Source organism: Monopterus albus, unplaced genomic scaffold (assembly GCF_001952655.1).
Source record: "Monopterus albus unplaced genomic scaffold, M_albus_1.0 scaffold62.1, whole genome shotgun sequence".
NCBI classification, from domain to species: domain Eukaryota; kingdom Metazoa; phylum Chordata; class Actinopteri; order Synbranchiformes; family Synbranchidae; genus Monopterus; species Monopterus albus.
Window position 1 is genome coordinate 339,544 of NW_018127942.1, and position 13,418 is coordinate 352,961.

Genomic DNA, 13,418 nt, shown 5'->3' on the forward strand with positions numbered 1-13,418 from the left:
AACTCAAAGACTCTCAAAGGCCAAGTCATGCACCCAAATCACACAAGACAAAGCTTACACAAAGAGAGGGAACAAATATACTTGTGTAAACAGAGGGCTGCAGTGGTCTGAAATGAGTCATCCTCACTTTTTGTCCTCATTAATGTGATGATCAGAGAACAGACTGATTACAGTTGGCTCACACTCAAGGGAAACCAGGAGAACATTACCTTAAATCATTTCATTGACACCAACCCAGCTAAACTTTCAGGACATTAATCAGTTGTCCTGTTTCCTTAAGTAACTAAAAAGCACAATTAACAGACTGTAGATGCAACCAGTCTATTTTCAAATTGTTTTAATTAAATGTTATAATTTGTAGCTCAGTCACTTTTTTACAAAAAAGAAGCAATGACTGGTATGAGAAGTATTTTCACAGCTGGAGGATAATTTAAAACGACTGGTTCACCGGGTAGATTCAATAGTTGTTGAGATATATTAGTTTAAATAAAAGTGATGGCTCGTCCAGCAGGCCGACATTGTCAACCCTAGAGCCACGCCACTGACATTGTCACGTGGAAAGTCACTGCCCTGATGTTCAACATGATCTCTCCTCATTTCCTCTGGTTCTGTTCATTTCCTGTCTCCTGTCATCTTCAGTAAGTCCCTAAAGGGACTTCATACTGCAGTGGACCACAGGCTGTGACACTAAACCTAAACATCCAAAAAGAAGAGGCCTGAGAAACAAGTTCTCCTTGTCACATGCCCGCCTCCTGGTGGTTGGAGTATGGTGTTGCGCATCCCTGTTTGCTGTGGGGCCCTTGGCACAGGGGGGAAATTACAGTCCTGAACCTTATGGCACCACCTGCTGCACTGACTGGCAAACAAAGCAAATGATAAGTAAAAGGATATGTAGAATTATTTTAAAGGAGATGAAATTCTTGTTTGGGTCCCTCCTGTGATAGCAATATATTATTGTGTAATCAGGTAAGTATTGTTTAGGCTTCATCTCAGAAAGGACAGGTTGGATGTACCCAGTGGAGAAGATGCTACAGTGGTACTCGACTCAAAATGATGCAGCTGCTGGAAGTTTGACTGTGTTGTCCTTGTTTCTCCTGCAGTCACGTGTAACAGGGACATACAGTAAATGAACTCCCAAAATTCTGACCTTGATTTTGGCCCGATTACATCTTGGTAGGTTAATGGTGAAGGGAATCAGCTCTGTAAAGAAGCATTTCACAGGACTTGTTCAAAACGATCAGTCCAAGAGACAAGAGGAAACAAAGGTGTCCTGTTGTTTGGTTTTTATAATTAAGGTATCCAAGTGAAAAAGAGGGGAAGCTAGGTTTCCAAAGTAGTCCACAGATGTTTGAAGCTCCTTGGATACAATAAATGATTTTCTTTTTTAAATGATGTTTCAAATATTTTTAATATATGCTTTTGATTAGCATAGATTAGCAAAAATTTACATCAGTGCCCATAATCTTGCCTGCACATTAGATTACATTATAGATGCTCGTATGTTTGCTTTAATTTTCTGATAAGTAATACACATTTATAGTAAGTTTTAAGTAAAAACAAACTAGATCCGTTATGTTATAGCCATGCCTGATCCTGCCTTGTACACACCAAAACAGTAACAATTAGTTTGCCTAAATTCAGAACTTGCCTAAACAGTTTTCTAAATTTAATTCTGCTTTCCCTTTTGTGGCTTCATGTATGCATACAAAGAAAAGCACACAGTAGCTCTTAAAACTATTAAGACTTTTAAATAGACCTTTAAATCCAGCAGCAGGTAAAGAGCCTGAATTGGAGGTAAAGAAAAGATCAATAAGTTCACTCATTTATTAGTTTAGCAGACTTGGAATTCTTTAATAGATGGGAAAGGGCTGGAATCCTACTGTTTGTTATATTAAATTAAATAGGCTGTATTTATTCAGCTGTAAGCTGATGGGAACATGAGATGGGAACGTGACTCGCCCTACCAGCCATTCTTGTGTAATTGCACCACCTCAGACATTCAGTTAATGCAAAATACAAATTTATAATATATTAAGATGACTTGAGGGCAACTTCTGTATGCATGTGAGGAATAGATAAAAAGGGAAGACATGAGATTAAGGGATTTTTTTTTTGGTGTTTGCTTTGCATGTCTTTGTGGTCATTTTTTATCCTTTTGCTGTCAGTTTCTGTCTGTTGCATTAAGCTAAATCAAATAAGGTTACTGTCAAAAAAGTAGCTTCTGTTCATATCATCCCTGTACTTTAGCCAGTGAAGATTGTATATGAGGAGTTGGGGGAACTGATTGACAGAATATTAAACTGTTTTGTTGAGTAATTCATTTTGTAAGCAAAAATGCCAAGAAAATATCTCTCTAGTTTCAGCTTCCTACATGTTAATATTTGATGGTTTTCTTAGACGTTCATGATAAACTAAACAATGACAAACTTTTAAACAGGGTAGAAATCTGACTATGTGCTTATGGGCATAAGCGCTCTAGACACCAATAGTCCCATTACTGAGATCTTCTTAGGACTGTTTTATCCAACCAAACAGGCCTGTTCAGTTTTACATCAAGGCAAACACCACTGGCCAAGATGGAAACGGCTAATGTTGCAGCTGCAAATCAATTTTTAATGAAAAAGCATGACTGAAACAAATAACTCACTAGAGTCCGACAGAGTGGTGAACAGCAGCCTGGACACCATCTCCTCCCAGCAGCCCACAGCTTTTGATTATGAACCAGAAACTCAGCAGAGAGGACATATGAATCATGCTGAGCTTAAAAATTCATTCCTTGATTTAGACTGTGTGGATTCATGACTGGATTAAATAAAACCCATAAAATCACGCTTGACATTAAGGTTGTGTTCTGGTGTCTGGGTTCTTTGGGGCCATATTCACTCAGTGGTACAGGCTGTTCACTTTGTGTTCAAAAGCAGAGACATCCTGTCGCTTAATATGAAGGAATCATCTGTTTTCTGGAAACATCACATTGCCGCCTCACATGTACCTTTAAGTAAACGGGGTTCCCTGTCCCTTGAATCTTAGTTAATTTTGTGGTGCTGGATCCAAATATGCCATCAGTTTTTGTCCAACACATCAGTTCCAAGATATAAAATATTCTATATCTGCAAAAAATGGTAATTTCATGCTCATAGTGAAAGAAATAGACATAGAGAGATACAATAAGTTTATTAGTTTAGATCAAGCTACAGCTGCATTAACTTCTTCTCTGACAATCTATGATGCTCAGTGTTTGGAACATCCCTCATTAAGCTCCAACAGTAATTGGCCATGATATTGGGGTCCCCTCTGCCTTGGTAATGTTCTTCCATTACTTTAATGTCTTGATGAAAGCGTTTACCTTGTTCTTCACCAACATCACCCAGGTTCTCTGGAAACTCGCTCAAGTTACAATGTAAGTATATAAATTGAGCATAATAACAACCTGCAATGATGAATAGTGAAAAGTTAATATTACTGGTAAATTACATGAAATTACATGGGGTATACTGATTGTGCAAAAATGTGATGTGATAAGGCAAATTTGAGATCTGATTTGGATTCGCCACCCCAAAATTAGTCTACAACTATCATTTTCTGTGCCAGAAAATTTTTGTTGTTTTTTGTTGACCAGTGTCTGTGCAGATTCTCTCTCTCTCTCTCTCTCTCTCAAAAACATGACCCTGGTGTCATGACTATTTCTGGCTAATCTGCTTGAATGTGTATTATTGCAATAACACTTTGATTTTCAGGAAATCAACAAAACTGTAAGTCTCATTTTTACTATTTCTCCTTCTTGTGCAGCACCTGCCTGCCTGTCTCTATCTTCCATTTCTGATCTTTATTTTCATCTCTTGGGCTTTGGGAGGTGCCTGGTTTGGTGCCTCACCTGTGTGTTTGTCCATCAAACTCTTTCTCTGTCTGCACAGCTACATCTGTCTTTGTCTTTTTATGTTTGTCTGTCTCAGTTTCTGTTCATGCACACTTGTCTCTTCATCCTTTGTTTGCATGTTCTTGTCTGTCCATAAAAGTAAATGGAGCCATGAGTGTCTGATAAAAAAGGTAAGGCACTAAACTTTGACATGAGACACCACAACAAGCAGTGTTGGTCGTGGCGTGGCTGCATGGCAGGATGCTCAGAAGGTGAGGACTGACAAGACGCAGGTTTTTTTTGTCTCCGTTCATGGTCACCATGGCAACTTACAGTATATCTGTCTTTGCTTCTCATATCATCCAGGTGGAGCAGTTTCGGTCACTAATCATCTGACAACCTCCATGATGTGGGACCGGTTTGCTGCTGTAGCACCTCCAGATACTCTCATAAAGCAAGTATTGAAGGAACTTAGTTTTCTCTCTCTCTCTCACTGCCTGTCTGTCCACATGCCCATCTGTGTTGGTCTCATGTCCTACCGGGGACGGAGTTTAGTTGTTAACCATCTAACTTCCTCATGCCCCTCACTCGTTTACCAGGGTCACATACAGTCAGTGTATCAGCCAGGCATTATAGTCCTGCACTGCTTTGGTTACTGGGGCAAACTCTGCCTGAGATCTGCCCGAGGCTGCGTGTTACTCTGGGCTCACTTCATACTCTGACACATTAGATTAATCGTCTGTACCACTGTGTGGGACACTGGCTTTCTCTAGTGCTCACTCAGCCTATAGATAATCTGTTAGAATACATTTAAAATCTTTTTTTGGCTCACATAATATTTTGTTAAGTTAAACGTTAGATTAGATAAACTGGGCTTTTTTTTCCAAACATAAACAGCACTTTGTATCTTTAAGTGCTGTTATAGAGATTATCACTGCCCAGATTTTGATTAAAAACAGTTTATTGAACTTTAGCATTAGGTCTCTGGGTGATTTCGCTCTGCCAAGTTTCAATAGGGAGTCTCGCGCTTCAAGTAGGCCCGGTGATGTCATAGTTTAGCTTTTTGTATTATTAGATTTTCCGGATGTTGGGAGGCCTCCCAGCAGGGGAATTTATCCCACTCCTGCAAAGCGTTATGCCATTGATTTGTATTTGCCCTATTGTCTGTGATGAGAGCGACAGCAGTGATATTATGAAGCCTGATTGTCAAGTGCAAAGGTTGACACCATATTGAATGTATTATTAATGAGTTTTACTCTTTAACTTTCTTATATCAAGATTATACTGTGGGCTGAATTGTCTCAAGGCTAACAGGCTTTGTATGGAAGGAACTGAGCTCTACAGGGACAGTACTTCAGTTATTAAAGTGAAAATTGACCCTTTGCAGTATGTCATGTCTTGTGAGCTCTTAGCTTAGTAGCATGAATTAGCCTGTCCTCTTTTTTAAATCCACATATTGTACACTGACGTTGTTTTCTAAGATGACGTCAATTAGAAGTAAGAGAGTAAGGAACCAACAAGAGAGACAGCTGTAGTGTCAAATCAGTGATAGTTACCCTGCTTTTTGAAAACATTACAGGTTCTGTGTTTATCTCAGGAATTTCCCCATTTGGGCATCAGTAAAATCCTACCTACCTACCTATCTCGCTAAATCAGTGTAGAGTGACAGTCAGTTCTAGGGTTAAGGAACCAGGGCTTCTCCACACTACAGAGAACGAGGCCAACTGAGTCAGCTCACATCATAAGAGGCTTTTCTCCTTTCCATTCTCCAAGGGGAGACTCGTGCTCTAACTAGGCTGGCGGAGGGAAAGTTTTGCGTTTTGTATGCTTATTAGATTTTCCAGGCATGGGAGGCCTCCCAGCAGGGGAATGTATCCTACCCCTGTAAAGTATTGTCGCTGATGTAGGGACACATTTAGCAGGTAGCAGCGATACCGACCGGGAGTGTGTTTTGGGGTTCTTGGGAGGGAGCAAGCCTGACAGAGACAGACAACTCAGATGACTAAATAAGCTCTGAGACACTCAAAGTGAGTGTATTTGCCTTATTTTCCATGATAAGAATGACAGGAGTGATGACTATGAAAACTACCCACTCACCCCAACCGGTTGAGGCAGAAGGCCTCCCACCTTGAGTCGGTGTAAAGGGAGAGTTTTTTTCCTCACCACTGTCGCCAAGTGCTTGCTCAGGGGGGATTTGTTGGGGTTTTCTCTGTAATGATAATAATAAGGTCTGATGTCAGTGTTTCATATTCCAGAGTCAAAATTTGTTATTCAGTGTTCTTCTCTTTAGTACTAAGGACAGTGCACGTTGTTTGATAAGCTCCTTGTTGCTTTTGCTGATATTGACCAAGCTCGCTCTCTTCAAAGTCATAGCAGTAATATATTAAGTTGGATTTACTGTAAAACATTTTTAAAATTAGGCTGTTGCTGGTGGCTGTCACCCCACTTCTTTTGCCAAGTGTAACATTAACATACAAAAGGTACTAGTGTGTACAGCTTATGATGGTACCCTCTGGAGTTGTCAGTCTTACTAGCATGACTTTCATTTCTCAGTCCCCCAGTACCTTCATTATTATGCACTGAGCACAAGGGAGCAAAAGCACTGACTGGGGTCATTGTTTAGCTACAGTATACTGTGCATACACATTATCAGCATTCAACATAAGTAGCCTTGGTATATCATCTACTACACATGATTTTCCTACTCATCTGCTTTCTGGCTAAACAAAGTGTACAGCACAGTATTATTGACTCGGTTTATTTAGTATCGTTACCAGGGCAGGTGGATGCTATATTAAATTCATCTCAGGTTACTTGGTTTCTTGTAGAAATTATATTTTAACCCTTGAATGGAAATGAAAACTATACAATATGTATTCAGCAAACTGGTAGTGAGTTGTATAGAGCAGACTGGAATGGTTTGAAATAAACATGTCTTATACTTTTTATACTATAACACATAATGCAGGCAAAACTCACTTTGAATGGGAGAGGTCCCCTTTTAATCTTTATTTAAATCATTTTCAAATGTGAAGACAGAATTTTCAGTATAAAATGAACATTTTTATTTATCATGACCCAGTTTGTATTTTAATTAGTTAAGCATATTAAGATTAAGATATATGAAATCTATATTTCATATGTCCCTGTTTTCTACCATCTCTCCTGGAGATTGCAATAGGGTGAATTTAAATCAGTCCTTGTAGCTGTTAGGTTTAATAATAACCTTATTATTGCATTCAAAGGAAATCCTCTTCATGTTCAAACAAAGCTGTTGCTGGTTTATGTGGACAAATATGGATGCGGCTCTGACGCAAATTGGCCTTTATTGTTTCTCTGAACATAAGGCATAATGAGATCTTTGGGATCTCAGTGGATGGTGCAGCAGGAAATTTGAAACAGCAAAAAAGCCAGCCCGCACCCTGGAACCCTCTTTGTCTGTCTATCTTTAATGAATGTGTCAGTACAAAAAAGAGAAAATTACCTCACAGGCCCATGAACATCTGAGACTCAGTGCTTATGAGGTAAAGGAAAGCAAACAGGTTTAGGAGGATCCATAAGTTGGTTATAAGCAATACGTCTGTTCCTCATAAACAGAAAGGTCTTAAAATGATGTAATAATTCACCAGTTCAATATTTGTTTTGTTTAATCTAAAGACTTTTAATGAAAATGTCATAGGTCATTTGATAACACTTAATGATGAGGGAAGAAAACATATAGGCCCCTTTAACTAATGCAGAATAATGAAATAATTCAGGATGTACAACATCTGACCTGTTGCTCAGCATTAAGAAATGATCATGTCACTGTGTGTTTAACTGATAGGCTGCATTAATGCTACATGACCATCAACCAAACAAAAGAAGCAATGCTGGCAGCTCACAATCAGATTTACAGTTTGTCTTTCTCAGTCATTACAATGATATCTGTCAATTCACCTCTGGTTTGCCAACTGCCATCTGCATCATGGTTTTGATTTTAGTGCATCCTTCTCTTCACAAAACTACAAATATATTAATAAATAAAATTTCACCCCATAATTTGTAAATGTGACACAAACATGCAGCAACATGTAAACAGTTGCAGCTGTTTCTCAGTTTGATATCAACAGTCTACAGCCATACTAGCAGCCCTGTCAGGCCGTGCTTTGAGCTAAATTAGCATGTTAACACTCTCACTGTGACAAATAATTAATGTTAAATAATTACATAAAGCCATTAGTGACACAGTCACATATTAATGGTGAGCAATGGGAATTTATAATGCATCCTTCACTAGATCATGTATTATGCTACTACATCTTGTTTTGTGCCCTTAAACATTACCTGCAATTGTACCACATATCAAATATTAGATAACATATATTGTACTGTACACAGTATTATGTCATAGACAGCTTATTATGTGTTTCTGTTGTGTCCACTGATAGGAGTGTAAATGGCACTGTCCTGGGTTATGAAATGTGATAATGACCTTCACATGATCACAATGTGCGCTGACAGCGAACATTGTCAATAAAGTGTCACCTAGCAACACATTCATGTATTCAAGAAACATGATCAGCAAATACAGTATGATGACCTGCATAGGAACAACCTGATGGAGACAGAGACACAGTCTGGACATTTATTCACAAACTGGGCCTGTCTGATCCTATTCATAAAGACAGTTTTCTAGTGATGTGTTTTGTTGTGTCTTTTAGTTTTATAGCAAGATTAGTCTTAATAAGAATATTTGAAAATCTCAGGCCAACACTATAATTACAGTAAAATAAAATACACTGGAATAGAGGCCACCTCACTTCCATGCCTATGAGGTAAACCTGTAGGCCACACGCCCTGACAACCACTGAGGTATGATCAGGTACAGTAGTAATAATTTGTCCCGTGATGATGTCACTTCCGCTCTCCTCGTGGTCCTATAAAAGCCGCGCTGTTGCGGCGAGGTGTTGGCGGGGAGACCGGAGAGGACGGAGGCTACCGGGTCACCAATGCTAGGGGAAATTTAGCTCTCCAGAAATATCGAAAAGCGGCTAAGTTTGATTCAGAATGCGTCCCTAACCCACTGGGCTTTCTTCAAAAGGGAGCAAACCAAACCTTCTGGTATAAGCTTTGCTATTTTTCTATTCCTGGAGAGCTTAATGCGCCTCGTTTCCAAACATGATCGGGAGCGGACTGTTCGTTTTGATTCTAATGTCCAACTGCGGTAAGAAAACCCTCAGTGAAGTTAAATGGTAACAAAGCAGAGTCGGTTTGTTGAGAGAAAGCTGCATTAAGAGATGTGACTGGCTGGGCTCAGCACCAAGGACAGCGACAAACACAGGCTTTAATTGCAGCGAAATACGGAGTGAATCCACCTGCACCTTTGGCACGTTTAGTCCCCTGTTACTAAAACAGTCCGTGTGTTTTAGATACAGAGGGAATAACATTTGAGCTTTAGGGATTATAGAAATAGCAGATAATTATAGGATGTGTTTGTCTTTTCTTGCTTTTCTTGCAGTTCTTTCATTGCCAGTGACTTCAAGTCAGCTGGAGAATGAGGACGTAAAGGTAAAGATTTTTTTTTAAATAGTATTATTGTTTACTAGCATTACTATTTGTTATATTAATAATATTATTAGGAGGAGTAGCGGTAGAAATACAGTCCACTGCAAGTATCATATTTAACCCTGCAGTATTTGAATGTATAAGAACATTCTCTAGATTCCATTAACTGTAAGCACTGATACCAAACATACTCCTGGTTTGCCACACTCAGAAGACAAGTGCTTAGAAATACCTTGAACAACTGGAGCTATGTCAGTATGACCTTGTTAAGATCAATAGATACTGTTTTGAGAGCAGTGGAGACCCTTAACCGCCATGATCTGATATTGCTGAATGCATTCGACACAGTCTATTGAGAGAGAGTAGTTTCTAGAATGGGGTTTGAACAGATGATTGTGTGAAGGGAAGATGATGTGTGGATAGTGGAAGAGAATGAGTAACATACGATACAGAGAAATAGCAGGCAGAAGCGTTGAAAAACTACATGGAAAATCATCTTGCATGTGGGACTGGCTCATCGCTGAATGCATCAAGGGAGCTGGAAGGATTTTGAGCTCTCATCTAAGAGTTTCACATCTTTAGATGAGTCAGCATAATAACTGTACTGAAAGAGAAGCAGATTAATTTTAACTGATAAAAACCTGAGCAATATATACTATATATACTTTACATACTAACCAGATGAATATCAGCATGTGACAGCAAAGGCTTTTGAGTCTTTTGCCTCATTTTGTTCACTTTCTTTGTCCACAGGTGATGAAATGCATCATAGAAGCACTGGCAGATGTGCTATCAAGGCCTCATCCCGTACCTGTGAGTGAGGACTGTCTGGCCACACTGAGGGCAGGTAAGTCCCTCCCAAAGAAAGACCTTAAATATCTGCATGATGACCACATCATAAGATTAATGGACTGATGCAATGTCTGCTAGGGAAAACCCGCTGCAGGCTGCTATATACAGTACAGCGGGGTCACTAGTGCTCAGTAAAGGCTATTCAGTTACACAGGCAGTGTATTACCTTGATGCTGTCCTTGTTGTAAAAAAAATCAATCAGAGCATTACTCACTGAGCATTTGTGACTGAGCAGGCGCCACGAGAGAGGGAAACTGTACACCACCAGAGTGAAATGGAAGAGCGGACGAGGGAGAGGGGGAGTCACAGTTATGATAAAAATGAAAATGAGAAAAATATGAGGGAAGTAAAAACAAGATCAGAGCACTGAACAGTACAGAAGTTGTCTGTTTTTGTGCTTGCAGTACACAGTATGCAGTCTCATTTGTGGGTCAGCAGAAAGCCCGCTGCTCACTGCTGCTGAAACTCAGTGGGGGGGGGGGGGTCCGCAGGACCTAATGATTAATTGTGCTCCTACTTGGAAAGCAGCAAAATTCTGGGTAATTAACTCGGACAGGCTACCATAGCTAATTGATGAGAGTTGTGAAAAAGTGAAGGGGAATCACACATGCCTGTGTTTTACATCCTGCAGGATCATTGTATTGCCTGTTGTCTGTTCTTTTCTGTCTTAAGCAATTTTATCTAGACGTAATTAATGTGTACGTTTGTGCAGACAACAGGCTTGTTACTATCCTTCGTCATCATAACTTTCTGAAGGAGCTGCAGGAGATCGGTGTTCACGGTGAGTCACAGATTGCACAGGCTGATGTCTCTGTGCTGGACATGCTTGTTTACATGTAAATGAACTCAAGACAGATGGCTCAGACAGAAAATCTTAATAACTCATTTGAATTTTAGGTGGCCAAGAGAGAGCTCAGCTGCGAAGTGGTGCTGATACACCTGCCCCAACAGCACAAGCTCCCCAGAGGACAGATGCTGCCGCTGGTGAGTTTCTTTAGTCACTGTGATTCATGGAAAACTGTACTTTATTCTATATGCTGCATTGTTATGCTATTTATTTCAACAACATTTCAGTCAGGTGTGTTTTAAGGAACATCTAATCAACATGTTAAAATGCACCAACTGTCACAATGATGTATTACTTCAATTACTTCTTGTTTTCTGTTGTCAGCAAAGCATGGCTGACAGACAGAGGAGAAATGCTGAGGTGACTTTAAATTCTGCTGATCAAAACATGAACACTGAGGTCCTTCCACCTGACAGCACACCTGGCTTTTTTTTTAAGTCAGTGCCAGGCTCCCTGTGAAGTAAACAGTTAACTAGTGGCGAAAGAACAAGTCTATTAATGACAAAACTTTTCATTGTTTATTACGTTACAATGCATTTACTACACAACAGTTTATCATGTGTAACACATTCATTCTAAATACTAGAATTTTTTTTACTTATCATGCTATTGAACCACATTCAGAATTTGATTATTTCCAGATATGCTTTTACTGCTAATACTAGTAAAAGCTGCAGCTAATAGTTATTTCTATTATTGACAAATCTGTCAAGTTTCTTAATTAATTGATCAGTTTTTTTTTTTTTTTTCTACAAAGTGTTTGATAATGTCAAGGGCCGGTCACCGTTTACCAAATATTCTTCAGATACTTTGTTTTTTTTTTTCAACAATCAGTCCATTACAATTTACAATTCCACACGACAGAGTAACAAACATTTACTGCATGTCTGACAACCTGGATCCATAAAATGATTTTTATTATTGCCATATAAAATCCAACCCAGCTCCATTAAATCATAAGCACCTTCCTTTACTATCACTGGAAAATCAGTGTCTTGTATTCAATTATATTTCTGCTCCTCTCTCTTTTCAGATCGATCCATGCTGGAGGCTTTAGGAGGCCCCGGTGAGAGGTCCCTTCTGGCCCAGAAGAGGAGGACAGGAGGTGGGGGTGAAGAGAAAGAAAATAATGAGCGCCTGAGAGATGGAGTGTCACAGCAGGACAGTGACATTGCTGAAGAGGCACAGGTGAAGAGGGAAAATGATGAGAGCCTTGGAAGTCACATCTCTCAGTATGTGGATGAGTGGAATGAGGACAAGCCTGAAAATAGGGAAGAGGAAGAAGAAGAAGAGGAAGAAGAAGAGGACTATGAAGAGAAGAGAGCAAATTCAGAGGAGGAAAGCATGACCAAGGATAGGAATGGTAAGTATATACAGTGTTTCCATTTGCATGCCTGGCTTGTGTTTGTGATTCATTTTAGTGACAAATAAAAAGAAACATAAAAAGAAGAGATGACAGAAAACATGCGTATTCAGACGAAGGCTCCTGCCAAGTCTGATTTCTTTTACTCAAAAACCAAACAACCCATAAGCAAATTAAAGGCTGCACTGACGGTGCAGGCAGAGTGCAATAAAACAAAAACTGCCTTGTAGATAAAACTGCCTGCCACCACATGACTGGGAACTGATGGAAATGCTTTCATCTACATGATGACTTTCACCTCCCCTCACTGCTCCTCCCCCTACAAGGGACTGAGGCCAATATGGCTGGCATAGTGACAGCACACCAACAGAAATAATTGAATATATTTGTATTCTAGAATTTAAATGAGCAGCCAGAATCATTCACCTTTCAAAAGATTAATGGAGAAATGATTTCACTGTGCTTAACTGGTAAAGTGCAATGAAATATGTGTACCTATTCAACAAAATGTAGCCTCGACAAAGTTATGTGATTGCTCCTGCCACGCTGTTCATTTCCATAAAGCACAGCTACTGTAGCAGTGCTGTGGGACAAGCTGCCAGCTGGCAAGAAATATCTCATTACAGTAAGTGGAATCTTGCTGATGGTGGAGTGTAGCCTCCGCCTGTGTTCTGGTAAAGGTGTGGCAGCACGAAAACGTAGTATCATATATGTTTCACGTTCCTAGGGGCTGGATCTGATGAAAAGAGAGACGCACCCAAATACAAATCAAAAGTGAAGAAATATGATGAGGAGGAGAATAACAAGAGATTTGCACCTTTCTCACGCAATCAAGAGGAGGAGGAGGAGGAGGAGAAGGAAAGTGAGATGAAGACAGGGAGCAGGGAGAGCCTGGAGCGAGCGACCAGGAGGGGTAACAGGATGCGACTGAAGAAAAAAACAGGTGAAAATGA

General features: G+C 39.8%; 1 protein-coding gene across 1 annotated transcript in view; it reads left to right on the forward strand.

Annotated features, from left to right (window-relative positions):
• Window positions 1-8,797: 8,797 nt before the first annotated feature.
• Window positions 8,798-13,418, forward strand: part of chga (chromogranin A) — a 6,581-nt gene continuing 1,960 nt past the window's right edge. The window contains exons 1-7 of the mRNA XM_020603652.1: window positions 8,798-9,062; window positions 9,357-9,406; window positions 10,157-10,250; window positions 10,968-11,036; window positions 11,153-11,239; window positions 12,136-12,465; window positions 13,193-13,410. Of these exons, the coding sequence (XP_020459308.1) occupies window positions 9,017-9,062; window positions 9,357-9,406; window positions 10,157-10,250; window positions 10,968-11,036; window positions 11,153-11,239; window positions 12,136-12,465; window positions 13,193-13,410 (894 nt within the window). The 5' untranslated portion in view covers window positions 8,798-9,016. The remainder of the gene's footprint in view (window positions 9,063-9,356; window positions 9,407-10,156; window positions 10,251-10,967; window positions 11,037-11,152; window positions 11,240-12,135; window positions 12,466-13,192; window positions 13,411-13,418) is intronic.